Here is a 17123-nt window from a genome sequence, read left to right as displayed (position 1 = left end):
GAGAGTTCAGCCTTCATTATATTGCTTGTGTCAACTTGCTGTTTTCAGGCTATGATAAAGCGGAAGTTGACAGATTGCTGGCTGAAGGAAAGCTGAGTAAGGAGTCCAAGTCCGTGTCTCAGAGTGTGTCCAGCCTGGACCGGGACGACGACGACACGGTCACATTGAGACAGGTAAGGCTGTCACTCAGCGTGAATGTTTGCAATCTAGAGGGTGACAGCTAACAAGAAAGAGCTTTCGACTAGTGAATGGATATAATAAATGTCGTAAAGCAGTTCTGTCTGTCTGCGTGTGTCGTGACACACATGAGCTATTCCATCTCAAATCGACTGAAATATAGAGAAAATTGACCTTACAATTTCTAAATACAATGAAACTTTTTCTGTCGGTTGACAACTGTGACACAATGCTTTGTGCAAAGTTTGAGGCATCAGAACTTCATAGTGTTTAAATTAAAAATATTTAAATTTATCGTATTTTCATAAAATTAGGAACTTTAAACTGTTGTAGCTCCGAAACCCTTTCACCCAATGATTAAAATCATGGTTTATTTTGATGCTGAGAAATTAAAGTTTATATTGACATATAAACAGATTTTCTTACTTTTTATGGAAATGGAGAAATTTAGATTTTTCCTCATTAAGACGCCTTTGCGTAGGAAAAAATATTTTAAAAATATATGGTTAGATTCCACATTGAAACTACAAATAAACATATTTTTTACTGATGGTATGTTGATAAAAAAGTATTGAAAATATCAAATAAAGAAAATAAATAGTACGTGCGTGAACTAACCATCTGACTGTGAGGCGGGAGTTAGCCGAGACAAGCAAGGCCAGGAGACAGACACGTGATGTGTTGACTTGCAGTCATGGCTGTGTTAGCTTTATCACAGGTTTTCATAAAAACAGGAGTAAAATGACGCCCAACGCTCGCTTATCGTCAGCTCTTGGCAAGTGCGTGTGGTAATGCGCCGTTCAAGTCCAGGCGTGTGAAAATAATCTGTTTAATACCCTCGAAACTTATTGCCGTACCACTAAGCAAACAATGCCGAATCCCTCTTAATAATGCAAGGTTTTTTCTCAATATTTTTTTACATTTTTACAAATGGCCAAAAAGCCTAAAAGCAAGTAAAATCAGATTATCTGTCTCTCTGTGTACAATAAAAATAAGGATTACTTCTTAACGTAACCTACCAAATGTCAGCTTCAAAATGAGCTCCCTTTGAATGTTCTGCAGTAAATGGTTCCAGAGTTCTGAGCTCTGAAAGAGACTTGTTTTTATAAAATACGCTAAATTTGTCGCTCAATAATACGAAAACCGTTTGACTTTCGATACTATATATTGTGAGATGTGCGCAGACGCGAAAGTATTGATTTTTTTCCGAGGAACAATAATGTCATTGACCTTGATGTAATGTAACATGAACTAATTTTGATATAACCTGGAAATTGATTTAGAATTGAAAAACGAGATGACAGATTGAATTTATTTGAATATTATTTACAATTAACGCTAATTATTATAGTAACAGAACATAACCTTCTGCGACAGTATTGGATTTCCAGCCTCCGTGACGTTTCCCTCGTTGTCTTTCGATTGCATATCCGAGAATAATCGAAAACCTGAACTTTAATGAATAGGTGTACTTTAATGACATGCATTAAAGGACTGCTACCAGGTGTATAATTACTACATTTCGGCATGGTCGAGCATAAAATTTGTTAAAATATCTAAAACATGTACAAAACCCATACAATTTATTAACATGTGGTTGTATATGTTTATCTTATATGTTCTAAAGCTGTGAGTTAAAACTTTGTATCACTATTTTATGTAGTATCGTTAAGTTTCCATATTTTATGATTTGACTGTGTATCATTGTGATGATTTATGTTGTGGTTGAATTGAAGCAATGTATATAAATATAGTAGCAGTATATATTTAACACGCGATCAATATATTAATAGTGTTAATGAATATTAAACCTAGATAAATATGATTGAAAAACTAGATTATTTTATAAATTTGCATATCTGACTTGTCTGAAAAACGAAATGAATTGTAAATTTTCTTGGCCTGCAAAATAATATCTGAGAGCAGTTCCGGTAGTGAGGTTGTGGGCCATAAAGTTATTCAGAATGGGTTTCAACAGTGTGTGATACGACGTAAAACTGGTTTCGAGTGCAGCTTCCCCAGTGTTGACTGTTGTGCATACTTACAGACCAGCCTCATGGTCTAGTGGTCAGAGCTTCTGGCTATAGTTCATGAGGTCCTGGGTTTGATTCCCGGTTAGAGCACAGGAATTTTTCCTTAAAGGGGATTATTCCTGTGTTCGTCCATGGTCTGGAATTTAGGTTAAGTTTAGATTGAAGACCTCTCCTGGCACCACATTATCATAATCATCCTATCACATCATCGGGGTAATGTAACTCCGCCTTCCAGGCGCCCCAACCTCAGAAGTGGGTTACAACTAAGCCACGGCCAGGAGAGACGATCAGAAATGTCGAAAAGACAACTTGGTGGCATTGGATTAAAAAAAAAAAAAAACTTACAGGAACAGGAAATGAAGCAGGAACTGGTGGAGTGGGAGAAGGAGGAGCAAGACAGGAAGGATCAGGAGCTGGCGATTCATCAAGGACAGCAGACAGTGTCTCTGGCTGAAGCTGCGAGAGAAAAGTCAACTCCAGAAAGGGTATGTATACAAACTGATATGTTACATACATTGAGTTCCCAGCAACTGTTAAATTCACGGAAATGATATGGTAGACGGAATTGCGAACACTGCCTCCATTTGAATAATTTCGAGGAAAAATTGTTCCGGGGCCGGATATCGATCCCGGGACCCTTCGCTTAGCGCGCGAACACTCTTGCATTGTGCATGCTAAGCCAAAACGCGTTTTATCCAATTATGACAGAAAGGTAGGAAAACAGCTATACTCAGAATACAGATCTTTGCAACATGTGTGAAAAGTGGTCAGCAGTCAAAATTATATAATGGTAGTCTGCATATATAGTTCGAACGTGAAAGTAATGGTAATCCAGCCATCAAGAAATTGGTCTAGCCACCACGGTGGTCTAGTGGCTAGACCACTGGACTTATAATCTTGTGGACCCGGGTTCGATCCCTGGGGTACCCCAATTTATAACTTGTGTTGGGCAAATCTGTGGTCCAGGTAACACAGGGGTTTCCCCCCTATGGCATCCCAACAAATCTCCATTATCATGTCATCAAGGGTGTAGTATAGGCCAGCTTCCTATGGTGCACCCTGGACAACGACTCTTTCGGTAAATTGGTCTACATAACAGGCTCCATATGGGTGAGTACCCGCCATTAGTTATTGGTCCATGGTCCTGTGAAAGTAGATGTATAAAACTTGTATATACAGTATATCACAGCTGAACAACCATGCTTTCCACATATTAATAAAACATGAAAGACAAACCTATTAATTTCATGCTTCCTTTGAATGTTTCCTTGTCGAAAATAAAATAATGAAATTTCATGGCTGATGAACATACAGTTTAAAGATGCTCGTAATAAATCGTGTTTAGCACAAAAAAAGTCAAATTCGGACAAAAAAAAATTCACGACTAACCACGATTGTAAAATGTGTTTACAGAACGATTGTCATTCATGTCTGTACAAATTTTAACCCCTTTCCACATACTGGGACAGATATGGCACATACCGGTTTTATATTCATATAACTTATAATATACTTACTTACTTGCTTTTAAGGAACCCGGAGGTTCATTGCCGCCCTCACATAAGCCCGCCATTGGTCCCTATCCTGAGCAAAATTAATTCATTCTCTATCATCATATCCCACCTCCCTCAAATCCATTTTAATATTATCTTCCCATCTACGTCTCGGCCTCCCTAAAGGTCTTTTTCTCTCCGGCCTCCCAACTAACACTCTATATGCATTTCTGGATTCGCCCATACCTGCTACATGCCCTGCCCATCTCAAACGTCTGGATTTAATGTTCCTAATTATGTCAGGTGAAGGATACAATGCGTGCAGTTCTGTGTTGTGTAACTTTCTCCATTCTCCTGTAACTTCATCCCTCTTAGCCCCAAATATTTTCCTAAGAATCTTATTCTCAAACACCCATAATCTCTGTTCCTCTCTCAAGGTGAAAGTCCAAGTTTCACAACCATACAGAACAACCAGTAATATAACTGTTCTATAAATTCTAACTTTCAGATTTTTTGGCAGCAGACTGGATGATAAAAGCTTCTCAACCGAATAATAACAGGCATTTCCCATATTTATTCTGTGTTTAATTCCCTCCCGAGTATCATTTATATTTGTTACTGTTGCTCCCAGATATTTGAACTTCTCCACCTCTTCAAAAGATAAATTTCCAATAACTTATAATATAAGCATATAATATTTCAAACTGCATACTGGGACAGATATGGCACTGGAAGAATAACTGGATTTGACCATATGTGACATCAGTTGAGAAAGAGAGAACTACTTATGTTATTTCAGTATTAAGCCAGTGTGTGCAAAACTGTCCTATGCAGTAAGGGTTAACTCTCTGACACAGCATAAGTTCGTGAAAATCGGGTGTCCCTACTTTCGAAGTGTGACTGCAGGTGCTGGATGTGGTGAGAGCTGCTGAGCTTCTGGTCAACAAGCCCTCCAGTCCGACAGAGATGACAGTGCCCAAGTCTCCAGGAGGTCCTAAGACAGATCTGAAGACGACGACCATCGTGATGAGCAAGCATACCCTCGCCCCCCAGACCAGCTCGGTGAGTGCCCTCTTGATTCACAAAAATGCATTGCTACGAAACTGTAAAGTCGACCCTCTGCAGTATTATTTTCTCTCTGGTTACCATCTTTTCTAGAAGAGAAGGATTGTGCAAGATGCATTCTTGAGTATTCCGAATTTCCTTGGAATATAAGGAATCTTTTTATTTGACTTTTATTGTCGATCTGAGAATGATTAGGGAAGCAAGACACTATATGTGACAGTATTAGTATTTGTATGATACTCAGTCTGCTGTGTGCGCCCCTTAATTTCATTCAAAACTGATCTATATGGGATTCTTGTACAGTAAAACCTCGATAAGACACGCCTGCTTATTACGCTATCCCGTGTAATACACTTTTTTTTGTCCGGTCCCTGTACATTTCATATATAATGCCTTTATAAAATACCCCGTTTGTTGTGCTCAAGTCCCACATAATACACTGTTTTTGTGGAATATTTTCGATGTAATTTTCAGCAATGTACTGTAACAGCAATGAAACATATTGGTCACTGAACTCACTGGTCCCATTAACCTGAAAAGTATTGGTATTCGACTCTTTACCTGCACATTTAAACCTCCATACTTCATACCTTAGTATACCCCACCCTCTTGTTACATTCTCTTATTCGACTCTTTATCTGCGTGGTTAAAGCCTACATACAGTTACAATACCTCACCCTCTTGCTAACCCTCTCTCTCAAACAGCATTCCTCACTCGACCGTAATAAAATTCTGGAAATTTTTGCTGGGCAGTTTGTTGTCCTTTAGTATATTGAAGTGTCTGTGAATGTGATTACAATGAGTGTTAAACGAAAAGCGCTTTCTGTGTCGGAAAAATTGGAAATCTTACGAAAGTACGATGAGAACAGTACTCTTACTCAGAAACAACTCTCTGATTCATTAGGAATCCCATCATCGACATTAAGGACGATAATAAAAAATCGCGACTCAATCACTACAGTTGCGACGTCGTCGGGAGGATATATTGCAGGAAACTGAAGTGTGGTAAACATGAGGACTTGGAGAACACGCACACAGCAAACAACTATAAATGACTTTTTTTTTTCCGAAAGAATTAAGTACAGTAGGCTACATATTGTAAATGTCTTTGACGTACAGTACAGTAATTACATAAACTTTATTACCTTTCATGAATCATGTATTTCAATAAAGAAAAATGGTAATAGATACTGTATACAAGTCAAAATTAGTATACCCGTCTAATACGCGGTTTACACCCGGTCCCTTGAACAGCATCTTATCGGGGTTTTACTGTATACACAAAATTTATCTTGTTCAGTCCACGAGCCCCAATATGAAGGTGAAATAACATTTTTATTTATATTCCAGTAAATTGTATTGAAGAAATAAAGCCAGTTTTAAATCTTTCAAAGCACATAATCTGCATTTATCCTTCAGTGTCTTGGTTTTCTGTACTCAACGAATTAAAGAAAGCATTTTGCATAATCAATATCCATACAGTCTTCAAATGAATTTCTCACCCGAGAAGCAATACCGTGATCCTCTGCTAGCAGTGCGCTTACAGTCTGTTGTTAATATTGTACAGATATCTCATAATCGTGGGCCAGTGACAGACCTGCCTGTACAGGATATCATCATATGTATAAATCTCATAATGCTTCAAACTTCCATTGGCTTGCTATATAAATGAATTTGCTAGGTGTTGAATAACATGTCATTACCTCCATTTCAAAACCATTGTTCTCTTCACTGCAAGTTTGTCGCTCTGATTATTTATTGATGTTGTTTGATATTTTCTTGTGTCTGTATTTTGATGAAATGTATTTGCCCTTCTTCTACCCTGCACCCAGCTGTGGGTCAGAACCCATATTGGATGTTGATTACCTTGTTTTGTAGCAGATATTTCAAACATGGTTTTATTTAGCAGAATGTTGAGTTAGTGTTTTTAAAATAATTATATTATCTTGTTGCTTATTCTAAAATATTTCATAAAACCTTTCAGTTTTCCTGGACGTTACCTTCATCAAACCCATAACAGTGTAGTTTCATGTATGCTACTGAAATAAAATGTCCAAACAGATAGTCATGTATCCATTGTTCTTCACATGATTCTGTGAAAGACAGTAACAGAAAACATTGTGCAAATTGGACTGTAAGAAAGAAAGAAAGGACTAGAATATCAGGCAAGGAAAATAGGTACTGTACTTACTCTAATATGGATTCCTTTTGTCTGATTTTGATTTTTGAAATTTGAGAGACAGATACAGTAAAACTTCTTTTATATGTTCTGCACTACGCATTTTTCACACTTATTCGTCATCCCTGCTCCCCCGATCCGAAGCCCTGTCAAAATTCCTGTACTTTCCATGTTAATTAATTTTGGTTATACGTGTTTTGTTTATGCGTTTTTTTTTACACTTATACAATAGAATAGTATTTTAAACACCAAGATATACTAAATGTAATTTAATTTATACATCCTAAATCAGTTTTGCTTGACATTAGGTTTGCTGTAAAAATTTAAGGACTCGAAAATGCAGGATCTGTCCATTGTCAAGATGTGACCCACTTTGAAATTCGCGGTAATTTGAAGTTGCCCATGCCGTTACTGATTTAGAAACCTTTCGTAACAAACCATGATGTAACTGAACAAATTGTGGAACAGTTATCACAATTTGAGGGCATCATTAATTCCTCAGAGGCAAATAGTCCGAAATAACTTTCGCGGTTTTTTCTTCAGATCCTCATAAAAACGTATAAATGAAGTTTTGTTATATTTTGTAATATTAGTTTAATAAATAAACACTACTACACAAATAGGCCATAACTAAAGGCGCAAATGCAGCACACTTGAGACTTGCTGCAGACACCAATGTGTGATTTAAAATAATTTGAGAACTAAGACAGGACCATATTTACTCGCGTAATTTTCGTACCCCAATTCTTAAACATCAGTTTTGAACTTTAGTTTTTTTCCCCGCATAATTTTCACACCCAAATGTTTAAATTCCAATTTAAATTTTCTTTTTATTTTCATGTTAACTGGTTAGTTAAAATGCGAAAGTACAGCACACCCCATGGCTTGCCATCCTTGATCAGTTGTGACAAAGGGTTTATTTGAATAATTTCAAGGAAAAATTGTTCCGGGGCTGGGTATCGATCCCAGGACCCTTCGCTTAGCGCGCGAATGCTCTACTGACAGAGCTACCCCAGGAACTATAAACGACACCATCATAATTTTTCCTTTTATATCCACACAACTCAAATGAGCTGACAAGATGCCAGAACTCAACTGTGAGTGCACACAATATTGTGTGACTTAAATTGTGGCTTTCTGTTAACGTACCTCCAGTAACAAATGTATTATACAAACCTGGCTTTCAGGTAGTAGCTCCCTGTAAAGCAGGTTTGAATAATTTCAAGGAAAAATTGTTCCGGGGCCGGCTATCGATCCCGGGACCCTTTGCTTAGCGGGCGAATGCTCTACCGACTGAGCTATCCCAGGAACTATACACAACACTGTTACAATTTTTCCTTTTATATCCACACAACTCACATGAGCTGACAAGACGCCAGAACTCAACTGTGAGTGCACACAATACTGTGTGACTTAAATTGTGGCTTTCTGTTAACGTACCTCCAGTAACGAATGTATTATACAAATCTGGCTTTCAGGTAGTAGCTCCCTGTAAAGCAGGTTTGAATAATTTCAAGGAAAAATTGTTCTGGGGCCGGGTATCGATCCCGGGACCCTTTGCTTAGCGTGCGAATGCTCTACCAACTGAGCTATCCCAGGAACTATACACAACACCGTTACAATTTTTCCTTTTATATCCACACAACTCACATGAGCTGACAAGACGCCAGAACTCAACTGTGAGTGCACACAATTACTGTGTGACTTTAAATTGTGCCTTTCTGTTAACGTACCTCCAGTAATGAATGTATTATACAAATCTGGCTTTCAGGAACAATTTTTCCTTGAAATGATTCTACCTGAAAGCCAGATTTGTATAAAGGGTTTATTTGTTGCCAAGGTCACCAAACACCCAGTTTGCATCAGGTTTGTTCCTTTCCTCAACCTGATTGGTTCTCCTAAAGTGCTGGAATTAGCAGACAAATGGGATCTGTTGCTATTCCGATGCACTTCTTTGAAATAAATGCTGTTCTTATTAATGTCATTTCATTTTTTATTTCCTCCCGTAATTTATGCACCCCTACTTTGGAACGAATTTTTCCCGCAAAAAGTGTGAAAAATACGCGAGTAAATGCGGTACATTTAGCAGAATCTCATTCACATGCCCACTGAACGTGAACATAATAGTAGACAAATCATTCAGGACTTCTAGATTGGAAACCATTAACCTAGTAGTAGTAATGCGTTGTACTAATTTTCGAGTAGCATTGTGATTTTGTGTGTTATTGCCAACAGAATAAATGTTTGATTTATGTTCCAAGTCAGATAGTGACTTGTTCTGTTACTGCAAGCAAGCTGTGCCTTGTGCAGTTACACTTGCTGAAGATACAGAGCTAGCCTGTACATTATCTTCTATTGTGAGCCACTCCAGTTGAAGTTCTTACAGGCTTGAATTGAGATAGAGATCCCCAAACTTCATTGTCTGTGCAATTTTGTTTCACGGCTCCCTTATGTGAAGAAATTTTTAACAGTTGCATTAATTAAGTAATTAGCTGCTAACAACTTCAGTGATTATGTCCAAACAGTAGCCATTAGGAAGAAATACCTGTATATCTCACAGTAGAATCTCGCTTTTACATTTTTCAAGGGACCAAGGGAAAACTGGTGCAGACTAAGCAAAAGTGTAAATTGAGAGAAACAGTTTATAGTACAAAACTGCAGTAACACACAAATATCATAAAAACCCCCCCCAACGAATAAAATTAACATTCATTTACTATGTTAAACCTGAGTTGTACGTAACTAAAGGGGAATGATTTAAATCACACACAACTCAGAACTAGTAAATAAGGTCTGAATATAAGATCTTTTACAATGACTAGGAACCAGTTTAACAGAGCAGTGCTTAAGGATTCTTTTAACTATTCCAAATGTGTTTTAATCAATAAAAATGTTTACTGTAAGTGCAGTACATACATTTACTATGAAATTGTTTCTTCAATCATGAACTCAAACTTCAAGATATTTTAATTATTAATTTTTTATGTTACATATGTTTTTTACAAACCTCTTGCAATTTCAGTTTTTATTTTTGTTGGGATTTGCCTCAACTTCTTTACTGTCACACATGATTGCTAGATAGATATTGAGTGACCTGCAACTGTTTTCAAGTGTTTGGAACATGTCCCATGAGAAAGAAGATAAGCTAGCATATAAAGACTAAGCATACTGGCTCTGTATTCGCCTGGGCTGTGTGAGTTTGCTGTTTTATCAGTACTAGTCCCGTAACCTTGAGATCGCTGATTAAAGAGGTGGCGGTCTTAACTGTTACATGGCTTATATGTTCCCCATATCCCACAGCTGATTGACTTCGAGGATTGTGGAAAATTATTAAAATGTATTCAGAGTCATAAGACAAATCAAGTGAAGTTAAATTGAAACTGTATTATGTACCAAATCAAACAAACATACGTACAATTGAAACTCTATTTTAAAATTAAAGTTTTGAGAAACATGCATTTTAAAGCTTTTTGTTGCTATGAAAAATCAAAGGATTGTTGAAATTACTCCATATTCTGTTAATGATGTTTTATATATACTATAATTTTCAAATTAATGAGTATTAATTGGTTTTTTCACAGCAACATGAAGCTTTAAAATTCAGGTTTCTCAAAACTTAAAATTTTTAGTTGATTCCCTTTTGAACTAGACCGTCAATATAACTGGGTTACGTATAACTCAGGTTGTAGTATAGTTATATTTCTGTAAAGAAGTTTGTTATTTTAATTTCTCTTATTCTTTTTCACGATGGCTGTATCTATTTTTCTAGTCCATAGAGTTTCTCTGATAGTGTCATCACATCTGCAGCAAAAGATTATCATATTATATGAAACTACATCATGTCACTGACAACAATCTACAGATTTATGCTATTTTGACTTCAATAATTTATTGGCATTCTTCTTCTAAGTTTTCGTAATATAAAAAATAAAGGAAACCTACGTTATAATATAATTAATATTAAAGTGGGGGATAGCTCAGTTCATTCTCGACTATTTATGAATCTTGTACCGTATAACAGTGTTGTCAGCATAGTAAAAACAACCACATCCGTATTTCTTAATTGTTGTTCACTTAAGGACCTCTGTTCTAGTTACTATCAAATATCTAATCAGCATAGTAAAAAAACCACATCCATATTTCTTAATTGTTGTTCACTTAAGAACTTCTGTTAGTTACTATCAAATATCTAACCAGTATAGTAAAAACAATCACATCCATATTTCTTAATTGTTGTTCACTTAAGAACTTCTGTTAGTTACTATCAAATATCTAATCAGTATAGTAAAAACAACCACATCCATATTTCTTAATTGTTGTTCACTTAAGAACTTCTGTTAGTTACTATCAAATATCTAATCAGCATAGTAAAAACAACCACATCCATATTTCTTAATTGTTGTTCAATTAAGGACTTCTGTTAGTTACTATCAAATATCTAATCAGCATAGTAAAAAAACCACATCCATATTTCTTAATTGTTGTCCAATTAAGAACTTCTGTTAGTTACTATCAAATATCTAATCAGCATAGTAAAAAAACCACATCCATATTTCTTAATTGTTGTTCACTTAAGAACTTCTGTTAGTTACTATCAAATATCTAATCAGCATAGTAAAACAACCACATCCATATTTCTTAATTGTTGTTCACTTAAGAACTTCTGTTAGTTACTATCAAATATCTAATCAGTATAGTAAAAAAAAACACATCCATATTTCTTAATTGTTGTTCACTTAAGAACTTCTGTTAGTTACTATCAAATATCTAATCAGTATAGTAAAAACAACCACATCCATATTTCTTAATTGTTGTTCACTTAAGAACTTCTGTTAGTTACTATCAAATATCTAATCAGTATAGTAAAAAAAACCACATCCATATTTCTTAATTGTTGTTCACTTAAGAACTTCTGTTAGTTAATATCAAATATCTAATCAGTATAGTAAAAACAACCACATCCATATTTCTTAATTGCTGTTCACTTAAGAACTTCTGTTAGTTACTATCAAATATCTAAGTATCATGATATTACAAGAAGTCGTTAATGTACAGACCACATTATGGACTTGTTGCGTATCTTCAGAGTTCTGACAAGAAGAGAAATGCTCCACTTTATCTTTGATCCAATTTGCACTTGTAAGGCGGGATGGGTATATTGCGCTGCATGCAGGAACTGCCAGTGCTTTGCAAGCAACGTCACTTGCTCCCAGTGCTGCACAAGCAACTTCAATACTTTACAGCTTTGGCAGCCTATCATCAATTATTGATGTCCAAGCTTTTGCTTCCCAAATAGAAGTTCTTATTTAAAATCATTAAATGTACACAAGCGCAGTATATTGTCTAGATATCTTACTTTTTGTTATATATATTTTCTTAGTAGACTATATAGGTAATTATTTATTGACTTCTGTGGCAGGCTTTGCTTGCTCAGTATAGATGACTTGCAGAACATTGGCAAATAGAAAAGTTTGTACTAATTTTGTTGAACTTTGTTCATAGCTATATAGGGAAACTGAAGCTTAGTTTATTAGTGTTCAGTTTTTGTATCATAGCATTTCATATCCTCCATCAGTGTTGCAAGTTCAGAAACTGTGTGTTGATGGAGGGAAATTGTAGCATAAAAAGTGAGCACCATAGCTTCCACCCTTGAAAACTGACTGATATTTCCTTACTTGTTTTTTTTCTTTACCCATATGTTAGATCTCTTTATGAGGATTTTTCTTGGAGTTCCCCCAAGTAGCAATACATACAGGTCTTGATTGTGTGCAATGTCTTGTTGTAAGATGTAGATCTCCCTCCCTTAGAGGACATAAAACTTCACCATCCTATCTCAGTGTAATAAAAGGGATCTAATTACGGTAATTCTTCTTTTCGATTGGTGTTGTGGATTCCTCCGCTAGGTGTCATGATTGCTGGCGTCTCTGGTACCATGAAGGTTTGTTCTGTTGTCTCTTTGTTTGTGGCTTGGCGTGGACACTGCCCTGCATGTCTGAGATAACAGGCAGTGAATGCATTTTATACCTACTAATCAGTACGGAAGGATTGATGTGGAATACAGAATGTTTTAACTTGTTGTGGGGAGGGGGAGATAATTTCACATTGCATCTTCCTTACTCATTATAGTCGTATAATATAAATACTGCGCAGGTTTTCTGTGCTCTCATTGGTCACTTTTTTTTTTTTTTGCAGTAGATACAGTAAAACTTCTTTTATATGTTTCCCACTTACACATTTTCCACACATTCCTACACTTCACGTGTTAAATTATTTTGATTATACGTTTTTCGTTTCCGTATTTTTTATTCTCACACGATCGTATTTTAAACCCCAGGAGATATGGAACGTCATTTATATGTTCTAAATCAATTTTGCTTGAAATTAGATTTGTAGTGAAAATGTGAGAACGCGAAAATACAGCACATTATTGTGATGCTGATGAAGACAGTGATGTGTTTGTTTGTGGTAAGTGAGAGATCGGGCTTCATTTGATGCAAACGCCGGCACCAATGAAGCCATGACAGTCTTCCAAACTGTTGAAGACATTCAGCAGAAGTTGTGTAAGGCTCATGATGAGTCAGCTTCCAACAATCTTGTAATTTAATGACGCTGTTCTTGCCTTAGAAATGAAACGTTAACACATTGTGATGTAACTGAACAAATTATGGAACAGTTATCACAATTGGAAGGTATTTATTTCTTAGGATCAAGCAGTTGAAAATATCAGACTGTTATATAAAATAATCACATGGTATTAAATGAAGATTTTGTGGGAAGAACCAAGTAAATCAATTTCGTAAAATTTTCTGGACTGGAGTTTGAAATGTAATGTATCAGCCAGCTTTGGATCTAAGCAGCTAAGATTTCCTACAAATAATCTTACATTTATAACAAATATGTGTTACAAATTTGAGTACTGTGTTATAGACTCTAAGATGGCTTAACTTTAAACTTCTAGGTTGCTATTCATAGACATTTCGCTAGCCCCGCTACGAGCGTGCTAAACTAGCCCCGACTTTGCCAGAGGAGGGACGAATTATTCATATCACTAACATTGGTTTATTAATATGAAAAACGTTAGTTTCACTGATCATCCACCGGAAGCCTGCGCTAAAAATGTCTATGAATATGGCCCCTAAATTTTACTAAATTTACTTAACTCGTTCTTCCCATAGAGTTTTCAGATGTTATTAAGTGTCATTTCAATTATGCGTTTTTTTCTTCAGACCCCATAAAAATGTATAAATGAAGTTTACTGTATTAGTTTTGCGGGTTCACACCTAGCCAAGAGCAGTGAATTTTAACAGCTATATAATTATTTAGCATGGCTTCCTTCAGAAAGGAAGTAAAGCTTGTAGTCCTATGTCAGACTTGTGCACGTGAAAGAACCCTGTCCCTGAATGAGCGAGCTTCAAGTAAAATCTAACCAGTGATGTCATAGGGGTAATGAATTATAGGTGGGTGCTCCATCTCAGAAATGGAATTTGACACTGTAGGGCTAGAAAGGTCAGTCTGTATACAGAGTTTAAGTCCTTATTCTGTTAGGCTACAAGAATAGACTTACTGTAATCTTAAGATTCATGCAGGAATCAGAGTACACCAGAAAGTTTTATAAAAGCCAAATAGAGAAGTGATGTTCCGTTCCGCAATTTATTGCACTACACAAAATGTTTTCTTACATGTTGGGTTATCAGAGATCTACAAAGTCATACAGGGGACCAATAAGCATTGTTGCCATATCCATGCAGTATGCACTCTGCAGCTTAATTCCATCGTGTTCACTTTGTTTTTTATAAGAAGAATCAATACTGAATAATTATCTGACTGACGCCTCCCCCTCCACTCTCCTTCCCTCCTTATATGACCCATATTTTCAGAAATCCGATCTGGCATGATGACATATTTAGATTTTCTCTAATTTTCATAGACCAAAAAAGCAGAAAGTTTAGACTGAGAAAATTGAGGTTTTCACTCTTGAAACTTATTTATATCCATAGTAATTCATTATTCTGTCCTCCTGATCCTTCCCCCCTCCACCCCCTCGCCCATAATACAAGCTTTGTAATGCAGTTTGTTGCATATATTTTGGGAACCACAATTTTCTCTAAGCAAAATAACAAGAGTATGATTTAGAATTTTGATGTGTCTAGCAATGTGTCCAAGACAGTGTAGTTCACATTGTTATTCCATTTGAGTACAAGCTTCAGATTTAAATCACAGCAAATGTCGTATTGGCATATTTATCGACTACCCTGTCACACAGAACAGATCCAGAAACAAAGTTTGTTTCTGGGTCTATACATGTAGACTGATGTGTTAGTTTGCTCTCATTGCCATAAAGACATAATTGGATGATATTTCCCTTACATTAAACTATCTTTACACTACAGAGACAAATAAAGTATTACTTAACTTTTGAATATCATTCATACGAAGTTTTCATGAAGCAATTTCTGGAAAACTACTTGTGATTCATTTTGGTGGGGAGGATTTTAGCTCTTTTTTGGTGAGGAGGATTTTATTCTTGTGAGTGCAACTTTATGTGACTTTGTTGTAAGATAGGACATTTAGTCTCTGTCCTGTAGAATATTTAGAGTTGTAGTATGATTCTCATTAGATCCCAAGTCTGTGGGTCCAACCCAGCTGATGGATTCTTAAGAGCTCAGAATCTTAGCATGACGTCCTTTGGAAGGGAAACTAAAGTCGAAGATTGTGGGTAAAAGAAAGACACGGCTCTACACAAAGTTGTTCCTTGTCCCACCAAGTTCCCTGCTTTGTGAGACATCATCTCAATTGAGGCCTCTGATAGACAAAACAGAAAGGGTTGCTGGAAGTCAATGTGTTGCAGCAGTTAATTGGTCTTTGGAGAGGACTTGGAAGAGGGTTGCTGGAAGTCAATGTGTTGCAGCAGTTGATTGGTCTTTGGAGAGGACTGAGAAATAAGCAAGCTTGACAAATTGAGAATCTTAACCACGACCAGTGACTTCACATTTTTAGCTGTCATCAGCTTGAATAAGAGAACAGGGTAGTTAAATACTAAGACAACCTCTCCCCATGCCATCAGTTTCTGCAGCATAACACAATATGTAGCATTCTTCAGTTGTTCCCAAAATCTGAACTGACCATGGGACAGTGGCAGGGGTAATCAATCCATAAAATGGTTTAGCACAAAAATAAAATATGGCATTACATTTACTTTCTCATAAAATATAGGGAGTAGATACTGAGAAACTAAAGTATTTCTTCGCTAATATGTTTTTGCGGGATATCAGCCGAGTTAAAATTTTGGAATGTTCCAAGCTTTCAACTGCTATCTCTGCAGCCATCTTCAGAGAAGTTGTGTCTGGACAGAAAGTCGTAGGTTATATAGATGTTAGGCTGTCTCAGGTGATACGGGATTGGTTGGTGGATCGGCCAATCCGGGGCCAGGAATTGTCTTTCCTCGTAAGCTCCGCCCTTCCCGGGATTCTTGTGTGAAGTTTGGTGGGCGGCGAGTCCTGTTCCGCTGGTTGGAATCGGTTGCTGTCCTCGGTCTGTGATCTTCGTGACCTTGATTGTAAGAGGGCCTAAGCTGGTCCGAGGCCGGTGTCCATGCCTGACTGAGCTGCAGTCCACCGTCCCTGTTAAAGTTGTTTTTCTGCAGCTTAATCTCTATGGCATCCTTGATTGTACGTTCCCAGTAGTGGCTTGATTTGTTAATGACCTTGGTGTGGTCAAATAGTATTTTATGCTCCTTGTCTATGCTGTGTTGCGCCACTGCAGATTTTTCCGGGTAATAGAGCCTCAGGTTCCTCTTATGCTCTTTGATTCTGTCTTCTATTGTGCTTCCAGGCTCCCCTATATATACTTCGCCACACTCACATGGAATCTTGTAAATCCCTGGTGTCCTTAGGCCCTGACTATCTTTAACCTGACTTAGATGACTCCGGATTTTACTCTGTGGTTTATGTATGGTTTTGATATTTAGCTTACAATCAAGGTCACGAAGATCACGGACCGAGGACAGTAACTGATTCCAACTGGCGGAACAGGACTCGCTGCCTGCCAAACTTCACACAAGAATCCCGGGAGGGGCTGAACTTACGAGGAAAGATAATTCCCAGCCCCGGATTGGCCGATCCGCCAACCAATCCCGTATCACCTGAGACAGCCTAACATCTATATAACCTACGACTT

At 36.9% G+C, this 17123-nt stretch overlaps 1 protein-coding gene across 6 annotated transcripts in view; it reads left to right on the top strand.

Moving 5' to 3' along the window:
* scrib (scribble planar cell polarity protein) overlaps positions 1-17123 on the top strand; it is a 308579-nt gene that overhangs the window by 224608 nt on the left and 66848 nt on the right. For all 6 annotated transcript variants that reach the window (XM_069836394.1, XM_069836397.1, XM_069836396.1 and 3 more), the window contains 3 exons: positions 49-173; positions 2558-2695; positions 4610-4765. In XM_069836394.1, coding sequence (XP_069692495.1) covers positions 49-173; positions 2558-2695; positions 4610-4765 — 419 coding nt within the window. The remainder of the gene's footprint in view (positions 1-48; positions 174-2557; positions 2696-4609; positions 4766-17123) is intronic.

Source organism: Periplaneta americana, chromosome 9 (assembly GCF_040183065.1).
Source record: "Periplaneta americana isolate PAMFEO1 chromosome 9, P.americana_PAMFEO1_priV1, whole genome shotgun sequence".
Taxonomy (NCBI): Eukaryota; Metazoa; Arthropoda; class Insecta; order Blattodea; family Blattidae; genus Periplaneta; species Periplaneta americana.
This window is presented reverse-complemented; position numbering and strand designations above follow the sequence as displayed.